The sequence below is a fragment of the Python bivittatus genome, unplaced genomic scaffold (assembly GCF_059951505.1).
Source record: "Python bivittatus isolate LINGU-HERP-01145 unplaced genomic scaffold, Pbiv_v1 ctg000480_np1212, whole genome shotgun sequence".
NCBI lineage: Eukaryota > Metazoa > Chordata > Lepidosauria > Squamata > Pythonidae > Python > Python bivittatus.
In genome coordinates this window covers 55,674,942-55,695,946 of record NW_028277075.1, presented here as the reverse complement: position 1 = coordinate 55,695,946, position 21,005 = coordinate 55,674,942, and the positions used below count along the sequence as shown (strand labels likewise).

At 37.3% G+C, this 21,005-nt stretch overlaps 1 protein-coding gene across 7 annotated transcripts in view; it reads right to left on the bottom strand.

Annotated features, from left to right (window-relative positions):
• Nucleotides 1-21,005, bottom strand: part of DENND2B (DENN domain containing 2B) — a 165,045-nt gene that overhangs the window by 9,781 nt on the left and 134,259 nt on the right. For all 7 annotated transcript variants that reach the window (XM_088145968.1, XM_088145969.1, XM_007421136.3 and 4 more), the window contains 4 exons: nucleotides 14,508-14,648; nucleotides 12,678-12,826; nucleotides 863-1,040; nucleotides 504-545 (listed from right to left, as the gene is read on the bottom strand). In XM_088145968.1, coding sequence (XP_088002094.1) covers nucleotides 504-545; nucleotides 863-1,040; nucleotides 12,678-12,826; nucleotides 14,508-14,648 — 510 coding nt within the window. The remainder of the gene's footprint in view (nucleotides 1-503; nucleotides 546-862; nucleotides 1,041-12,677; nucleotides 12,827-14,507; nucleotides 14,649-21,005) is intronic.

The following is a 21,005-nucleotide window of genomic DNA, read 5'->3' as shown; positions in this document are numbered from 1 at the left end:
ATGGCTCACTTTCTTTCCTGATTATGACTGCAGTGCAGCTAAGCACATGCAAACACTGCTATAGAATTCTTGTGTGCTAAATAAAGTAAGTGAAAGACGAGAGCCAGTTGGGTCTAGTGGTTAAAGCACCAGGAGCAGGAGACTGTAAGTTCTACTCCCATCTTAGGCATGAAAGCCAGCTAGGTGACTTTGGACAAGTCACTCTCTCTCAGCCCAATTCCCCTCACAGAGTTGTTGTGGGGAAAATAGGAGGAAGAAGGATTATTAGGCATGTTCACTGCCTTGAGTTATTTATAAAAATAATAAAGGTGGGATAAAAAGTCTAAAAAAAAGGTTTACAGATTTGCATTTTTCAATGGAAGCTCTACAACCCTCCATCCATGTTTTTTTATTCTCAGCTGGATGGGAGAACTTCACAACTGAACCTTACAAATCTATTTTGCAATGGGTTGTGAAGCTCTTCTGCACATTTCAAAACACAGATAAAAATAATGTAACACTACCTGTCTGATGAAACGATCAGATCCAAGGTTCACCATCAAAGCCTATAAAAATTAACACAAAAATCTTTTATCTTGGTGTTTGGAAGCATTTTGTTGCTATTCAACAACTGGCTGTGTTGATCAATGAACAAAACTTCTAGTTAACACCTTGTGGCTCCAAAGAGTTTATAACAGAAGACTAATCTTGTGGGGTGTACAATGTCCTGCGTATTCATTTCTGTGTTTACGAAGTCAAATAGAATGCCTTAACAACAAAAATGAAAGCTTATAGCTGTGATCCAAGACAGCCAGAGCAGGGTAGTAATTAAACTGCTGGATCAGGATTTTCTTTGAGTATGAGCTATTGAATCCATTCTTACCTCTTCCACAGGTAGCTCCTTTAATTTGGGCAGTGAGCTTGACAGCAATCCAACCAGAAATGGAGTTGGGCAGCAGACAATGTCAATCATGGAAGATGGGAGGACAGGGATGAAGGTATGTTGCCATGAGAAGGGGTATAGCAAAGCAACTACAGCATGAGAGCAGCTGGAGAGGGTGCTGAGGAGAAAAGAAATGACACTGGTACATGCCGTAAAAAAACCATCTTCTACCTTTTTTCTTAATAAAACTCTAAAGAAGAAAGACTATTTTATGCTTCCCTACTCCACTATATTTATTTATTTAGCAAATACAGTAAACACTGCATACAAGGTGCCCAGGCAATGTACAATAAGAATGCTGATTAATATTTACCAAATCAGAGAGAGAGAGAGAATGAAAATGAATGAATCCACATTCAACATTGGCTTCATAGCTCATCCATAACTACGGTGACCATATTTTCTTTGAAAAAATAAAAGGACAAATCTGAAAAAGGAGTAAATCCGAAAGAAGTTCATAAAGATAATTTTTTTCTTTATGTTTATAACTTTGCTTTACAAAGGAAAATTCAAGAGCAAAACCAAGAAAAACTTTACAAAAACACATATTCTAACAGAAATATTGACAATCAAGCAATATATGTAAATTTATTTTAAGAAGACAATTCCATTTCTGTATTTTTCACATGTATGTGAAAGACTGTGCATTAAGTGTTACCATTTGTAAGGTAAAAGTTAAATGACCAAAATAAAGGACAAAAGTGAGTTTTTGAAAAATAAATAAATCTAAAGGACAGCTTTCTGAAGTAAAGGACTGTCCTTTATAATAAAGGACATATGGTCACTGTATCCGTAACTGAGGAAAGAAAAAGAACAATCCTTGTTCCCAGCGTAGCTTATAGAGGTGGAATTTGAACTTCTCACCTACATGAGGTATGTGCTCCAAAAGCTCCCATACCCTGAGAAACGAATGGTCTGTTTTCTCCAAAAAGTACAGAATGCTTCCTTCTCTCAAATAATGTTGGTTCATAACATTTTCCTAAGTACAATCACTGCTAATAACCTTGACAGAAGGGTTGCCACTTTTGCACTTTTAACAGCCAATCTTTTCTAGTTTAAAGACGTGAAAGAGAAGATGCACCTGCTGAATGTCTGCCTCACAGGAATCCTGCCATGGCAACTCTGTTAACATTTCCAACAGCCTGGCTAGTGATTTCTGTCTGAAAATGTATGGCAACTGCTTTTCCTTTAACTTTCAACTGTTGTTTCTCCATCATCTATTACTGCTTACATTTGTCATACCTCACCTAAACATTGGAAGAACACTCTGTTTATGAGTCTGGTCTGGCCTGGAGACCAGAAGACTAAAAGTCCCCACCTAGACCAAATGCAATTTTGCTTGGTTGCATTTGTTTTTTAATTCTCCATTTACCAAGTTTAGAAGAACAGAAATTCTGTTGTTCATTTGTAGAGCGTTTTCCAATGAAAGGCACTTAAGGGACCTCCATAAATTCAAAATGCTTTTGTGTCTTTCCAGAACCTATGCTTTTAACTAGGACACCTTCTCGGTACTTCCTTATTCTGCAAGGCTACAGTCAGATGATTTCTTTCTCCAATTAGCCTCTAAGGAAGAAAAGAAAATGGAAAGAGCAATGGCTTCCACTAAAAAAAGTATCAAACCTTAGTTGACAAAATGTCCCAAATCAATGGAAGTGAGCAAACATTTGAATCACAGTTAGGATTTCTTTACACTGCATTTTTAGTAACAAGGGGTTGTATATATATCCAATAAGTTCAGAACTTTTATTATTTGAAATGCTGTCTTGTTAATAAATGACCCATTTACTGATGTGCAAGGCCATGAGGAGACCCTAGATGGCATCAAACCTCTGCTTGGAATCTTTTTGCTGCCTCTCGAAGCAAAAGTACTGTATTCTGAAAGACCACACAGGAGAAGGCACAAAACTATTTGCCCAGTACTAACTAGAGTTGGGACACCAAAGGAAGAAGATTCAGAATCTTTGTTGTCTGAGCATTCTTAGAACACTTTTTTCCAGCGGTCTGACTTCTCTAACAATCATTTGTACTTGTGTAGACCCACCAAGTGTGCTATCAGATGGACTTGCATTGCCCAATTCTCCTGCCTGCGTAGCTCTCAGTGCTGTGTTGGCCATTGCTTCTTGATCTTTCTTCCTTTCAAGAGACAGTATGTTTTAGAGAGTAAGCTGTAATAGCTGCATAAGGCCTTTTGACTGCTAGCACTTGAAGCTCTCCATATGGAAGCACCTCAGAACACTAAGATGCCAAGGAACCAGAAATTTGGGATGTTTCCCAAATTAAGTGGTCATTGCACAATCTCTTATTTATGGAATGTTACAAGGGATTTAGATAGTACGTGCTCCTTTTGTAATCATCAGTCTTTCCTACCACCTCCATCAATTTTCTGTCCAGAGAAAATGTTTTTAGTAGCAATAGCAGTCATTGTCTGGAAGCCCTGTAAACCCTGTGCTAATCCAATAAATTTAACAGAATTGGGAAGGGAGAGGATGAGGCAGAAAGCCACTACTGGTAAAAAGCTGATTATTAGAAATTACAGTACTTTGAGATTTTAAGAATTCTGCAAGAAAACAAGCCTAAACATATTAAATACAGAAATGTAAAAACTATTCTCTTTTGCACATTTCTAGGTTGTGACATGTACATAGGTACATATGTATGTGTGAATACGAGTATGAACTAACTTGGCTGAACCAGTATTGCTTAGGAAAATAGTTATCTCAATGATCAGAGATTAAGCTGTTTTCCTAAGTAAAAAGACCAGATTCTCACACATAGTGACTGGAAAAGAAGCAGCTAGACCCTAAGCACAGTTGGAAAGAATAAATGTAAGGGGTCTCTGTGATGGCAATCCAACTTCAAGGGTACCCTGCCTTGGAAGATTAGCTATACTCCTCCCAGGCACTTCGGCACCTCTTGAAAAAAGATATTTAGGCAGACATTTGGCTGGCATGTTTGTTCACTTTACAAATTCTCTTCTTCGTTTATAATTTGGCTTTGTTATTACTGTACTTTTATCTGACAGTTACTTGTTCCCTTTTAAAAATGTTTTTTTTTCTGATGATAGTTTTAAATTGTTTATCATCTTGACTGATTTAGTTTTGAAATAGAAAAGTGAGGTATAAACATTAACAAAGGATAAATATTGCATACTCCTCTCCTTGTCCCATATACAAGTAATCGCTTAATGACAGCAATCCCTGCAGTCTTGGTTGTTGTTGTTAACTGAATCCCATGGTTGTTAGGTGAGGCAACTTTCTGCCGGCTTCCCACAACCGAAGTCAGTGGGGAAGCCAGCAGGAAATTGTAAGTCCCAGGCAGCAGGCAGGTAAGTGGCTGCTGTCAGGTGGGGGAGGGAGCAAGGGTGTGCAGGAGGGTCAATGAGGGTGCAAGAGAGGTGCAGCATGGATTGAGAAGGATGCGTGAGATGCTGCACCTCTCCTTGAGAAGGATGCACGGTACAGGTTAGGGAGGGTGCAAGGGGTATGGCACAGGTCAAGTGCACAAGGGGGCGCAAGCAGCACAGCGAGGCTCAGGGAGGGTGTGTGGGGGTGCATGAGTGGCCAGTGCAGCACGAGCGCAGAGGGGCTGGGGAGGGTGCGTGGGTGGGGGAGACTTACCCAAGCGACTTGTTACCTTCCCTGCCAGCTTCCCTGCTGACTTTCTGGGGAAGCCAGCAACATAGGTTGCAAATGGTTATCATGTGATCGAGGGGCTCTACAACTGGTTATAAGTACAAACCAGTTGTCAAGAGCCTAGATCGCAATCACATGACCGTAGGGGTGCTGGGACAGCCAGAATTCTGAGGACTGGTCATAACCATCATTCATTCAGCACCATCGTAACTTCAAACTGTCACTGAACGAATGGTTGTAGGTCAAGGACTACCTGTACAAGCAATGTAGAATTGCCAAGCAGGTCATATAACAACTCATTCTTGGGGAGAGTTTCTCAATTCAGGAGCTTTGTTCTTATGTGATATTCCTTATGTTTAAAACATTGGCTTTTACTCTGATGCTTTTGGACTGGGTAAAATACCTACTGCAATAAATGTATTGCTACATAGTCAGAAAAATATTCTGTTTGGCATGCATATCTCTACTTTCCCAATCTTGCAATTCCAGATGGGCATGGGAACTTTAACATGAATATGGGGACACTTTTACCCAAAGGAGTTTTCCCATTTGCAGATGGAATTCCAACATCTTTGGAATGAATTCAATACCACAGAGGGCCTTGGGTCAAGGCAGCTGGCAATCATGATTAATGCAGCCTCCTTATCAAACATTTCCCTTCTAGTAGTGTTATCTAGCATGTGAGGTTTTGGCCTTGACTTTTATCTTGCTCAATAGAATATATGGAGTTTTTTCCCACCCCCAAAAAGCAAATAATGGTCTGATTCAGGAAAAGAAAAATAGGGCATGCTTGAGATTTCCAAGCATAATTCTTTAACTTACTTTTAATGACAGTGTAACTGATCAGCTCAAAAAGTAAATGGAGCTAAAATAAGAGCCATATTAATCTAAAAGTGAGAACACAAACATTCCTCTAGTTTCTATAACATGTCTTTTTGTAGCTTGCACCCTTCAAGTACATCACAATTACACACACACACACACACACACCATCCTCTCTCACGTGCAGTTCCCACGCTTGGGCCCACTCTCCTGAGATCTGCCTCACTGAGAAACTGGGGGTAGTAATAACTGGTCGGTTATATTTGTGTGTGTGTGTGTGTGTGTAATTTTTATTAAAAGTTTTTAAAAAAAGAATAAAAACTACAGCAAACTAAATTAAAACAAAAAATTGAAAGCAATAATAAAGACAGCTAAAAGTATGACAGAAAAAGAAAATAGAAAAAAGTTATAAAGAAAAATATAAAAACATAAAGAAGTGGCTTCTGATATTCTTCAGTTATATTTGACTTTAACTACTACAGGAATAGTAACGAGAAGTTTCTATTATAGTAAAATACAACAAATCAAGCACTTTAAAGACTACTGGATTTAATATGGCAGAGGCTTCCAAAGTTGAGGAAGCAGGCTTTATACCATGAAAGTTCAGTTGATATAACAGATGTCACTATCAGATACTCTATTTGACTTTGGTGTGATTAAAAAAGAAAAAAAAACACAGGTTGGCTTGATTCAAACAATCAGATTTCTAAATGGCTATATTTAAATTGTTTCATCTCTAGATATATGTCTAAAGGCCAGCCTTCAATGGTGCCTTGTGTATCATACTAAGTCAAGAACAGATAATAGTCTCACCCTCCAGTCAAGATGGGAATTCTTGGGACTCCATTCCTAAGACCCATGGAGAACACCAAATTAGATATGGTTATTGTAGCTGTTTATGTGGATTGTCACATTCAGGAAAAAAATCCTGGCATACTTCTCCAACCAACAGAACTTCATCTGCACCATCATCTTACTTTCCTAATCATACTATATCTGCAGATATTACAGATGAATTGATAGCCTTTACACATAGTCTCAAAAAAGCAAAGGGGTCAATATGGAGAATTGAACTGCCAGTAGAGTTCCTTCTCTAAGATAACTCAGAGTGGTAAATACCAGCATACAATCATTGAAAAATCAAACATCTTAATACATAGAAATTATTTTAGAAAATCTCTCTCTTTTGAATGGGGACAAGTATTATAAAAAAGAAGCATATTTTTATAGTACAGGGACTACAAGTAGAGATGATGGATCTTCACTAATCTGTATTAATTTATTCAACAGCTAAGTGTTGGTGTGATATACCACGTAAAAGAAGGACATGTCTCAGAATTGGCCAAATGAATATGTGCGATCTCAGAATGCACCTGAAGTTTGAAACACCAGTGTGTATCACAACTGGATGAGACCACCATCAAAAGTAGCTAGAAAATCATGATCTGTGTTTAATCATATACAAAGCTCCACTACAAACAATGCTACCAAGGAAAACAATAGAAGACAGCAGAAAAAGCCAATGTGCCACACCAAAACTTTGTGAAAAGTTAAAAACCAAAGAAAGGACATATAAAGAGAGTGGGAAGAGGGACAATCCACCCAAGAAGAGCTTGGAAATGTACCCATGGTATCAGGAAAAAGATGCTCAGAATGAGCTGTTACTAAAGAATGCCAACAACTACAAAAAAAGGGCCTATTCAGAAATGTGCAAAATACAAGAACAAGAATCAGTATAACAACTAACATCAAAACACTAACAGATAATTAGAGCTATTCAACTCCTAATGGGTCCATCTTCTCCACCAAGATTGCATGTGAAGCAGGAGCTTGAGGGTGATAAAAAATACAATCAGGGAATATTTACTTTCAAGAAGTTTAAATCTCCAGGGCTAAATATTGTAAATTACATCCTGAAGTATTAAAGGAACTTCTTGATGATCTCACCAAACATTAATATTATGTAGTACCTTTGAGAAATTCAATGAACAAGTGGAAAACAGCAAATATTGTCCTACCATCAAAAAGGAGAAAACCCAAAATACTAGGAAACTATAGACCTGCTATTTCATATCAATACATGGGAAGATTCTAGAGAAGTTTGTGAAGCAATCAGTTTGTTAAGGACCTTGAAAATAATCTAGTGATTAACAGAAGCTAGTATGGATTTACCAGACAAAACTTACTTGTTTTATTGAGTAACATATCTTTATCTTCAGAAGATTGTGCTGAATCTATATGACATCATATAGGTAGATTTCAGCAAGGCATTTCACAAAGTACTCCCTGACATTCTGATTAGCAAGCCAGTTAAGGTTGGGCTGAATGGAACAAAAACTAAATGCATACACAGCTAGCCCAAAAATCATATTCAAAGAGTGCTCATCAATTGCTCCTCATCAAATTAGAGGAAGAGAATGAGTAGGATTCCACTTTCAGTCCCAGACCTGTATTCTTCATTATTTCTAATAATGACTTGGATTAGAAAGTGAAGGGAATGCTTACAAAATGTGAAAATTGAGTGGAATAGCCAATACTCTAGAAGACAAAAATAAAATTCAAAACAATCTTGACAACATGGAGAAATGGGCTGAAAATAACAGACTAAAATTTCCCAGAGAAAATTGCAAAATTTGTCACTTAGAAAACAGAAATCAAGTGCACAGACATAGAATGGAGGATACTTGGTTTAGCACTAATACTTGTAAAAAGAATCTTAGAACAGTGGTTAATTATAAACAGAATGAGTCAGCAATGTGATTTGCTGCAAAAAAAGCAGATGCAATTTTAGGCTACATCAATAGGAAACAGTTTCTAAATCATGCTAAGTAATAGTTTCATTTTATTCTGCACTAGTCAGACCCCGCCTCAGGTACTATGTCTAGTTCTGGGCACTACACTTTAAAAAGGCACACAGACAGACTGAATTGAGGGGACTAGAAATTAAATCTTATGAAAAGAAAGATTTAGCTTTAAGAATAAAAGTCTGAGGGGTATACGATAGCCCTCTTCAAGTACTGAAAAAATATTACACAGAAGAAAGTGAAGACTCGCCCTCAATCAACCCAAAGGGTAGACTTAAAATAACAGATTTAACAAGAAGGTAGATTCTGGTAAAATATTAGGGAAAAAAAGACATAACAGGAAGTGCAGTTCATCCATGGAACAAATTACCCAGATGGATAGTGAGCTCTCCTTCACTGGCTATGTTCAAGCAGGGGTTGGGGAGCCATCTATCATGGGTTCTCTGTGTGGATGATTTCTGCACTGAGCAGGAGGTTTGACTCAATGGCTAATGACCTCTCCAGTCCTATAATTCTACAGTTCTATGATCTGCTCCCACTACATTTACATTTTGAAATGCTGTTAAAAACAAATGGTTTTCTAGTCATCCCAGCAAGGACACAAATGGCCTTCAAGCATGGGTCTTTCACAATAAGGAGGAATTTTCTTAGGATTATAATCCAAGAGGGATGCCAAATGAGAATATATATATAATTCACAAGTCATTTAGGATGTGGTAGTGTGCTCTGAAGACAACATAAATCTAAATATGTTGATGTTCTGAAGATAGAAATACTGCTGATCTAACTTCCCCTGGGACATGGAAACTGAAACTATGGAACCTTTTCTCCCTTTGTCAAAATGGAGAAATGACATGCTATGCATAGTTCGTTACAACATTTCTTCCTCTCAGAAATTTCAAAATAAGAACATGAGTCATTGTTGCTTGCTACCCATGAAAGAAAAATGCCAATGTAAAAAAATACAAAGTGAATAGTTATGACCGTGAGAAAAGTTTCCAAATTACAGAATTTGCTAACACATGCACCCAGGAACAATAGTTATATTCAAAGTCAACAAAGTAAAAGCACAGTTTAGGAGCAGCTCACACAAGAAGGTGACATTTACATGAAACCCTGAGAAATATTTAAAGGATAAAAGTTTCAGACACAGAAAATAAACAGGGTTGGAAGACTAAACTAAACAAAAGCTGAGGTATTTTGCAATATTAAAGACTGTTTACAGGGCACAATGCAAACATTTGGTGCAGACCACGCTTTGCTCTGGTTCACATACAATTGCCCATAATGTCATTTAGTAGCCTACAATACGGCATACTTGCTAACTGGTCCAATATCTGTTTAGATATCTGGGACAATCCACCATGGTCAGAAATGTTCTTAATGAGTCCACTCTTTCTGCAGTTCTTATTGTGCCACTGATGAGTTGACATTCATAACTAGTGTGCTACATCTGCCTTGGTAGATCTGAAACTATGCAGACCTGGTTTGAAAGCCTGTTTTTTTCTTACAAAATTATATTTCTAACGGAGTCTTATTTTGGAATTGGGAAAGAACATGAGTGGCATGTTCCCCCCTGACTGGGCAAAAGCTCATTATCATTATCTTAGTGTGCTTGGTATGGATATAGAGTTTGGGCCAGAGTCCTGAGGTAATGTAACACTGAAATGACCAAAAATAATAGAGTACAGTCCTATACATATCTTCTCAGAATTATCCCATGGCATTCAGTGTAGTTTACTCCCAAATAAACTGCCTTGTAACCAATCTCTGCAGTGAGTTTATTTTTTTTTTCCCTCTCTTGAACTTTTTTAGAAATTACTCCTCCTTGCATATGTAGCAAAAGGCTTTGATCAAAATCTAAGTCTGCACAGCAGGCCAAAGTGGTCTCACTTTAATTATATGTTGACATGATTGTGGCAAATGACCTTTCTGACAAAATGCAGAACACAAACAAGTTTTGAATGATAAAGCTGAAGTTGGGAGCACAAAATGAGAAGGAATTGCATACTTTCCACATCACATCAGCCAATTATCAGCTATCTACTTGTACAAAACTGTTTTAACTATGGTTACAATGTAAAGAATAACTCTTTAACTATTTGTCCTTCTACCAAGTATTTTTTCCCATGAATGCAAGCCAATATAAACCTCGTGTCAAAAAGACATGAGTCATGCTTAAGGATTTATCTTGTTGGGCATTGTGCATAAAGGATTTAACAAAATAAAAAATCCTATGATGCTTGGTGAGAATTGTAGGTTTTGCAGTAAAATAATTGTGGTCTCTGAACTTTCAATTATCTTTTCTTGTCATCATGTAGGAGAAATTCCTCTATAATACTCCAGTGGGTCCCATAAGGTATTTTCATTACTACACACAAAGATACCTACAATAGTAAAGTCTTCAAAGGGAACACATTTTGGTTCTTTTATTCTCTTTAATATTTGTGTACATAGAGGGTTTGGTGTAGTGGTTAAGACACCAGGCTAGAAACTGGGAGACTGAGTTCTGGTCCCACCTTAGGCACAAGGCCAGCTGGGTGATCTTGGGCCAGTCACTCTCTCAGCCCTAGGAAGGAGGCAGTGGCAAACCACTTCTGAAACCTTGCCAAAAAAACTGCAGGAATTTGTCCAGGCAATTGCCAGGAGCCAACGCTGACTCGAAGGCACCAAAAAACAAACAAACAAACAAACATAGAGGGTTAGGAGTTTAGTCACATCTATAATGTGATATATAATATCACATATAATATTACATAATGCAGTATGCAGCATTCCCATCACTGGCAAGAAAAGAAAAGAGCAAAGCCCAATTTGGACAGGTGTGAATCAGTAATATCTTTTACCATCGTGGAGCACTAATTACCATTGAACAGTTAGCCTTGCAGTATCCTAGGTACCATTCAGTAACACTGCTATCTGCATTAACTGGTAGATAGTCTCCGAGGGTTTTAGATAAGAGTTTTTCACCGCCCAACCTGGCAAAGCTAAGGTCTGGACCTGGATCTCGTTTATATGCAAAGCGTGTGCTCCAGCCATGCATTAAAACTGCATCACAGCACCAGCACTGATACGCTTGAAAGGCGGAACAAGTCCATGCAAGAGTAGACATCATAATGATCACAGAAGACAAACGTGGCAGCTTGGCCATAAAATTCATCATAATAGTGCAAGTCTGTGAATTCAGTCACCTCAGTAAATATTACTACTATTACTTCTTCAACCTTTCAGGAAAACAATTTTCTAAAATCTTTGACAGATATTTTTTAAGGAATGTAAAAACACATTAATGTCCAGTGAAGTTAAAAATAAAGTATTACTTTCCTAGAATTAACATGCAATTAAACTCATAGGTTTAGTTTAGTTTAGTTTAGTTTAGTTTAGTTTAGTTTAGTTTAGTTTAGTTTAGTTTAGTTTAGTTTAGTTTAGTTTAGTTTAGTTTAGTTTAGTTTAGTTTAGTTTAGAATTTCTGGGCTGACTTCCAAAGGATCTTTCTTCCATGCAGAGAAACGTGCTGTGGACATTCAGTTATAAAACGTCATCCTACATCAACAGCCTATACCTAGATCATAAGCTGTGGGAAAAATAAATTTTCCCAGGACAAGGACTGCAATACTTATTAAAATACACTTTTTCATCCAAGTTACTATATTTTTGAGTAAAATGTCATATGTGGTTGTGGAAATCTCATTGGCCCTGAATGAGCATACAGTCAGTTCCCTCTCTCCTATTCTTTTGTTATTTTGTGTCTTAAAGGGAAGTAGTTTGAGACAGGATATGAAATATTATTGTGCAGTATTACTGCAGAAAGCATTCATTTAGGGGTACACAATTTCTTAGATGGCCATAGGGATGTGACACAGTGATATCATGCAAGTGGTTTGTGCTTTTTTAAAAAATATATTTTTAGGAGTCTTTAGCCTATGTGAAGGCTCTCTCATCACTTTTCTTTGGCTTTCTTATGAACAGTGACAAGCAAGTAGAACTTTCTAATTTGGGGGCTTGCTGGTGAAATCCAGAAATACAATATTCAAAGATTCAGGAGTGGAGTAAAGAGTTTTGGGGGCACCATACAGCCTTTAACTTGCCAACCCCTTTGATATGGCAACAATGTACCACTCTGGTGAGAAGTGTGGCCTTTTTCCTTTTTTTCATTTAATACTGTGTACCTTCCATTTTCCTATGCCAGAACCCATTTCACCAATTTTTAAAAGGAAAAAGAAAAAGGAAGATGACTATTCTATTTTCTGAAGCTATCTGCTTCTACTTTATATGGGGATAGTCTTGGTGCTCTGTGAGGATGGAAGCAAAATTTTGCATATAACACTGTTGACAAGTAATTAACAGAAAGGTATCTCCATTTTAAAAAAAATGAGAAGAAACATGATTATAAGGAGTGTAATGGAAGGGAATGTATTATTCTTTTAACCTTTTGAATCACTAACAATCTTCTACTGATATTTCTATTGATACCCATGAAGTTCTTGTATGGCTCACCTGAGTTTATCTGCTACAAAGATTACTCGCCGCTCCAACAGAAGTGAAGCAAAGATTCTGATGATCTGTCGTATACTCAGACACTTGAAAAGGCACTCAAAATCCACATGTTCCAGCCGAGAGTCCATTGGTCGGCGAAGCTCTATCACCTGAATGTATTCCATAATCACAATTCACACTCAAATTAGCCTGATTTTAATGTGGATCATAGCCCAATCTTAGCTCAATTATTCTACAACAGTAAAAAACAACAAAATATTTCTCAAAATATTTGTGGGGTACAGGAGACTTGGATGAGGGGTTAGAAAATATGATTAGATTTGGAAATGTCACAAAGCAGGGGATAAAAAATTCATTAGAGGATAGTATCAAGATTCAGGAGGATCTTGACAAACTGGGGTAATGGGTAGAAACCAGGAAGATGAATTTTGAAAGGGACAAATGCAAAGTTCTACATTTAGGTAGGAATAATCAAAACATTGGTACAGGATTGTGGGGTGGGATGGGATGCGGGTGGGACAATACTGGGCAGCAGTGCATGCAAAAAGGCATTTGGGTCCCTTAGTGGATCATAAAGAACATGAGCCAATACTGTGGGGACTGCATCAACAGAAGTATGTCAAAGAAAGGCATAATTCCTCTCTATTCTAAGTTGGTCAGACCACACCTAGAATATTGTGTCTGGGCACCACATTTTTAGGAATGATGTTGACAAACTGGAGCATGTCCAAAGGAGAGCAAGCAACCAAGATGATAAGGTACTTGGAAGAAAAAAAGTTATGAGGAAAGATTGAAGGTATTGTATATGTTCAGCCTGGAGAAGAGAAGAATATGGGAGACATGATACCTTCTTTCAGTATCTAAAGGACTGGCTTTTAGAAGCTGGGACAGAATTCTTTAGTATTGTTCAGAGGACAAGAAACAATGTCTTCAAAGTACAAGGAAGCTGTATCAGTTTGACATCAAGAAAATTTCATAATGGTCAATGCTGTACAAGAATGGAGCCAGCTGCCTTAGGAGATGGTGGACTTTCTTTTAATCAAGGTGTTCAGACAGAGGCTAAATGGTAATTTGTTTGGGGATGCTGACAGATTCCTGCACTGGGGAATATGTTGGACAACATGTCTCCAAGGTCCCTTCTAGCTCTTACATCCTGTCATTCTATATTTCTGAGTTCTTTTGTCTAAAGCACTCTCAGCACAATGCCATGGCAGGCACAATGGCATGGCAGGCATTGGCTTAAGCAGCTGATGAGAATACAGAGAAAGAAGCATTCATTCCATCATTCACCTCAAATGATACACCAACACACACAAAAGCTAACTGCTAATCCGCATATACTCCTTCGTGACTAGCTTCATTTCTACCAGAAATTCCATACATCTCTGTGATTCAGAGACTTTGTAATGTTTTAATGACCAACTCCAACCGTGTTAGCTTTTTATGATGAACTTGTCTACGATGTTGTGTTGCTCTTGACTTAACAGCCAGGGATTAGTCATATGGGAAAACACCCTAAGACTGATTGCTAGCTTGCCAACTTTCTGACAATCCCCATCAATATTTTAATTTTTCTTAGTAAACATCAAGAAAGCTTGAAGTATATAACAGCTAGTTAAATACAAATTCAAATTCATAAAAGGAGTCATCTACACATAGTATGCTGGCTAATGAAAATCTTTACAAATGGGAACTATTATTACTATTTTTTTAAAAGACCAGTCACAATCCCTATAGTTGTGGTATCTCTTAGTAATCTACTTTCATTCCTCTTGTTTATACCATTTTGGAGAGTGGATGTTTGCTAGGGCTTTATGTCACAATTTTTACCTCATTTCCAGCTCCAGGCAGGAAGGTCTTGACTTTGATTGTCTTTCCAGGTGCAGGGAAAGGTGACTCCATCAAGCTCCTCATAAATGGATAAACCAGAGCAGCAGATATTCCTCTCCTTCTTTCAACTTCATCCAGGATCTGATCCATTACAGTCAAATCAGAAGCAGGAAAAAGTAAAACAGTAGCAAACACTTGTGCACTATGTAAAGGGGATGGGAACTCCCTTTTAGTTTTCTATTTAGGATTCTGTTCCCTTGGGGCAATTTATACAAATTTGCCTGCTGGCAGCATGTGGGATTAAAATTAAAAGTGAACAGTACTGGAACCAATAGGGATTAAGATTTTTCTCCTTCTCTGTCTGCAATCTTCTTCTTTCTCTTTCTGCACCCCAGTATTGCTTATCCTCTTTCTGACATCCCAATCTCTCTTTCCACACCCAGTGGGTTGAACTGACCATTGATTAGTCAATGAGGCGAAGTCCTAGGTGTGCAAATCCTAGGTAGTGCTCACTTCAGCCTAATGAGCAATTCTAAATTTCACATAATTCTAGCACTATAAATTATTCCATAAAAAGAGCTGCTCTCATCAGAAAAAAGTACATGAGGCAGGCACTCCCAGTAACACCAATATGGGAAAGATGTTTCTAGAACTCAGTATATTCGTACTATCATGAATCATAACATATAGCATTTTTAATGGATGGACAATTCTTGAATCATATGACCAAATAACTCATATTGTCAATAGGAGTGGAATGAATCCATTCCAAGCTCCGAAAGTACTACAGATAGTCCCCTACTTACGAACGGGTTACGTTCCAAGAGGCTGTTCGTAAGTCCATTTTGTTCGTAAATCCAACAAGCAAAAAAAAAAAAAAGAGGTGGAGACAGGAGGCAGGGCAATGGTATGGGCAGAGGAGCCGTATCTTCTGCTGCCAATGTGTCGCCAGGTGAGGCAGGAGAGAGGGTGGTAGTGGAGGAGAGGGGAGAAAAGGGTGGGCCGGTGGGGCGCAGCGCGCTTCGCTGCCAGGCAAGACAGGAGACCTCTGCCCCCTCCCCGCTGTTCTCTGCCACTGGCCCCTCTCCTGCCTCACCGGGCAATGGAGCGCGCCGCATAAACTAACCCTTTCTGGGAACACCAACTCCAATGAAAACCTCAAATGCAAACGGAACGCTGGAGAAGATGGGAAAGGGTTAGTCTGCAGTGTGCTCCAAACTAACCCTTTCCTGCCTTCTCCCAACTTCCAGTTCCACCTTCTGGCCTGATTTCCAGTTCTGACTTCTGGGTCCATCCTGTTCGTATTGGTGAAAGTTTGCAAGTAGGGGACTGTCTGTAGTTTATTTTAAACCTGAGTATCAATTCAAGCCATACCATATTGCTACTGATTGCAGTGTGATCAATATGGGTTGAGTTACAAACTGGACACATAATGAACAGTTTCACTACTGTCCCTCCACTCTTTTTTTTTTTAATCATTTTATTTTATTTTAACAGATATTTAAAAGCACAATCAAGAAAAAGGGGACAGGGAAGAAATGAAGGGTGAAAAAGGGGAAAAAGATATAAGAATGTATAAAACTGAAAAAGAATTTTCAGAATAACATTAATTGGAACATTACATTAGTTCTATATATAAAATAATCTTTATTATTATTGAAATCAAAGCAATAATTAGCAAAGCAATAATCTTTAGGACAAAAATTGGTGGCCTCTAGTGGACAGAAACAATGGAAACTTACTGTGGAATTAAAAAAACAGATTCAAGATGAAGTAAGGAAAATATTATTACAACTGCAAACAGTACAAGCAAACTGTACAGTTGCAAACTGCTATTATTACAATTGCAAACTGCTTCAGTTTAGACTCCAAACTAAATTTTATGAAAATTTTTTCCAATGACTTCTTGAAATTGAAAAGGGAGACATTTTGATTCTTGGATATGGGGTTGGTTCTTTCCCCAAATCTTGCTAAATCTGGTTTATACAAAAGGAATTCTGGTACTTCCAAAAAATGTTCTAGACTATATGTCACTACTTGCTCTCTCAGAAACATGGAGACATAAATATCTTTTAAAGAATATGTTATTGTTCTATCCACAAAACTTAAGAATATACATGTATTGGTTGTCATTATTAACTAAACTTATAGCCCTTATGCATACCATAAAACAATAATCAAACCTTTGGCTCAAAAAAATAGAGACTAAATGGTCTATTATTATTGGAAGAGGGCATTAAATTGAAGTGATAGTATGAGTTAAAGACCTTCTTTCAAACTAATTTAACTTCTAATGTTTCTTTATTCACAGTATGGGATTCCAGTAAAGAGTTTATGAGAGAATTATTTACTTAAACAAAAGAAGCAATATGGAAATTGAAATTGAATAAATTGTCAGGACCAGGATTTGGGGGGGGGGGCATTATAAGACATTTAAAGCAATCTAATGAGACCATTAATCCAAGTAATGAATGAGATACAGTGAGGTCTTTGTGGCAACACATGTTTATCTCTTTGATTTACAAATAAAGGAATGACCCAATCCATCCACAGTCACACTGGCCTATCTCTTTACTGAATGCAGATAATAAGCTTTTTATGGTTATACTTGCAAAGAAGTTAAATGGCTTCTAACTGATCAAAAACGTCCTGATCAGGCTGGATTTGTCCTGAAAATATATATGAGAGAGAATATCAGATATATCTTGAAGATATATGAAGATATATCTTATATTCTGAATATATATTAAGGGAAGCTGCATTGGAAGAAGATGAGCACGGTTTTAAAACTGGAGGAAGAAATATCAATAACCTGCACTATGTTGATGACCTTACTCTAATAGCCGAAAATGCCAAGGATCTGCAAGGTCTACTAATAAAAGTCAAGGAGCATAGTGAAAAAATGGGACTAAAATTAAATATAAAGAAGAGTAATGTCAATGGGTAGACAAAACAATCAGCCTTAGAACTGACAATGAAGATATCAAAATAGTGGATAGCTTCTGCCTTTTATGATCAACCAGCAACAGGAAAGGAACAAGCAGTCAAGAAATACACTGCAGACTAATACTTGGTAGAGCAGCCACGAAGGCCTTGGAAAAGATATTTGGATGCTATGATGTACCTACACCTACAAAGATCAGAATAGTGCAAGCAATGGTATTTGCTGTGACACTCTATGGAAGCAAATGTTGGACTCTGAAGAAGCACGTTAAGAAGAACAGCAAGGTGGATAGACTCAGTTACATTGGCAACTGAGTACACTGTTGGAAGACCTAAAAGATCAAGTTAGGAATAGATCATCATGGAGAAAAATCTATCTATTTGGTTGCTAAGAGTCAACACTGGCTTGATGGCACATAATCAATCAATTAATCAGTATCCTGAATGCCACTGATAATATAAATTGGAAAAACAAGAAATTGGCTATAATTTTTCTTGGCATGAAAAATCTTTTTATAACTTGGGATGGTGCCTTATATTCATGATTTTGAAAAAGCTGAATTGCGGCATAAAATTTCTCATATGGATAAAGAACAGGGTTAGGGTTACAATGAACAGGAAGCCAAGATAATGGTAAATGGATTTTTATCACAAAAAAAACCTTAAAATGAAAGGAATAAGACAAAGTTGTCCCCTCTCTCTTTTATTTTTATTGACACAAGAACTTTTTACAAAGAAGATAACTGCAAGAGAATAAAATTTCAGAAATCAAATTGGCAATATTTTATCAAGAATCATTTTTATTTCAAATTATTCCAATAAGAATTGAAGAAAAGATATGAAAATAATGGCAAAAATAACTATTTGATCAAACAAAAGACAATGATTAAATTCAGGGTTTTTCAAAATTTGAAAGAATGAAGTGGACTGGCAGCATGAAGCCTCATCTCTATTTTATTTAATCTATTGATTAATATTAGACATTAAGGAATTTAAACCAGGGATTTTGGCAGTTAAGCCTTGGGCTTCTTGTTCACTCCCTACTGAAAGAGTTCATAGCCAGCAGGAGCCACTGATCTGATCTTTGCTACATTACTACCCAGATAAAGGTCAAAAAAGGCTACTGCAGCTACTCAGCCAAACCCAACCAGGCAATCAGGGAAAATAAGAGAGAGGCTTGTCTAGGTTCACAAAATTATTGCTTCAGTTTGGTCTGTAAGTCTGTGCCACTCCATCCAGACAGAGCTATCAGCTATAGTTTATAGACTATCCATCTAGTCCTCTAAACAATGACTAGCAGTAACTCTCTAAGGGTAGAAGTCAAGCCGTACTTAGAAGGCCATCAGTAAGCAAAGCATGTGCTGTATGAATAGGTGACAATTTGTGTGCTTCTTCAGCCTACTGTATTCCAGTCATTAATGCTTTATATCAACATTTGAAATGGGTTTCAGGTATTCAAGGAGAAGCATGGCTCTTCTGGTCCATGATACACATTTTTAAGTTTAAATCTCATTCTCTTGGTCTGTGCCATTGGGTGAACGCTAGGACTGCACAAAATTACTTTTGTTCATATGATGTGAGGAGAGAAGGAAAACCTTTTCCTTTAGACTGAGAGCCAAAAAAGCAATTCAGAGAACTTAGAGAAAACATAAAATTTGATTTCACCTATTTTATATGTTTAAAGATGTATGCTTTTGTATACTATTATATGTTTCAATGTTTCTGTCCACATCCATAAATATGCAACAAAATAACATAGGCACTGTCCAAGTTGGAGAACATTATCAAAGAGAATGGGTGAGAAACTGTGTTTAGGATATGTTTCCCGTATTTTGAAACATAGAAATACTTTTCTTTTCTTTTATTTCATTTAATAAAATTATTTGAGATAACCTTGAGATAATTGCAGTAACTACATATTTCTTTCAGAATTGTTATTAAAAAGCATGCACATATATACAGCAAGTTCATCCAAAATGTGATAATTATATCTAATTTAAAGCAGTTGGTTTGTGTGTATGTCCTCCTTGTCAGTGCTTAGCCTAATTTAAGAATACATAGAGGACTTGATTAGCATCATCATACCTTCTGACAAGGTCAACACTCAGAAAAGAAAATACCTGTGCAATTGCAAGCTGGATTCCCTGACGTTCTCCCTTCTCAGCTGATTAAGAGATTTCATTTTTGATGATTTGCTTGGCAGCAATTGCCAGAAAGCTGGCAGGTCTTAAAAGTAATTAATATAGCACATATTGCATATTTACTATGTGACAATCCTTCAGTCACAATAGTATGCTTACCTGCACAACAGTTCTGTTTTACTGATGGAAAAGTAAGGTCTAACGCTAGTAATCTGCCCAGGGGAATAAAAGGAAAGTGCTAAGGCACATGTATTCCATGTAAAAAGTGATCTTTGATTTCTCAGATGACAGGTTATAAGAAAGATCTCAACAAAACAGCCAAGAGTTACTGCTGAACCAGATACATAGCTTCTGAACCAGTATAAAGCGGCTTCCTAAAGTTGTTAAGAGCAATTAGTAGTACCTTTCCACATGGCAAGAGAGAGATTTGAACCAAGTTCTCTCAAATCCAGGCCAAACATTGTACTTCCTAAATCAAGAGTATTTCATGAAAGCACACTATGTATACATTACCTATTCATTTTCAGACAATGATAATTTCCTAACAAACTTTCTCTCCTAAATTCCATACAGGTAACTTTATCAGAGTAAAATAATTAACTAAGCTAGACTTAAGTCCTACAATCATTCAGGTACAAGTAGTCAGAGCACGGAAAATTAAAGTTCACTTCCTGTAAGGAAATATAAGCAAGTTCCTTATATTTGAGTAATCTTATACAAGTAGGGGATTATAATTAGTATTACAAACCAGCCTTTCAAAAACTCATCTCCTCCTGTCTGACAATGATGAGAATCACAGTTCAGAATATCCTGACACCATCAGCTTGGGGAAAGCTAGAAACAAACATTAAGCACAGGCAGCCAGTCCTTTTGAAATTTTTCTGCAATTACTGTAGATAAATATGACCCTACCATATATACTTGCAGATAATCCCAGCTACAGATAAACTGAACCTAATTTTGGGGTGTATTTTGGCACCTAAAATTCTCAGCTTATCCATGATTATATAGGGTACTTTGGGGAAGTGACAACCAACAGTTTGCCTAGGAACTTGCATTTGTAATTATATTTGCCCATGTTGACTGGGAATTATGAGAGTTGAATCCCCAACACAAACAGAGGGGACCAGATAGAGAAAGGTTGACCTACATCACAGGAAAAAAATAATGTATATATACAAAGATCTTGGGATCCTTTTTTATCATAGCCTTCCCCAGGAGCTTTCATCTAGAATTTCCAGTCAATGAGGAATCATGGGAATTGAAGTCAAACACATCCAGAAGGCATCAGATTAACTGAGCTTCCATATTTCTGTTTCAACATTCTAGCCCTATTTAGCAATCTGTAGCATAGGGTAGGGGAGAAGGTACTATATAAGCCTTGGTAAATTCCAAATCAGTGGGTACACAATTG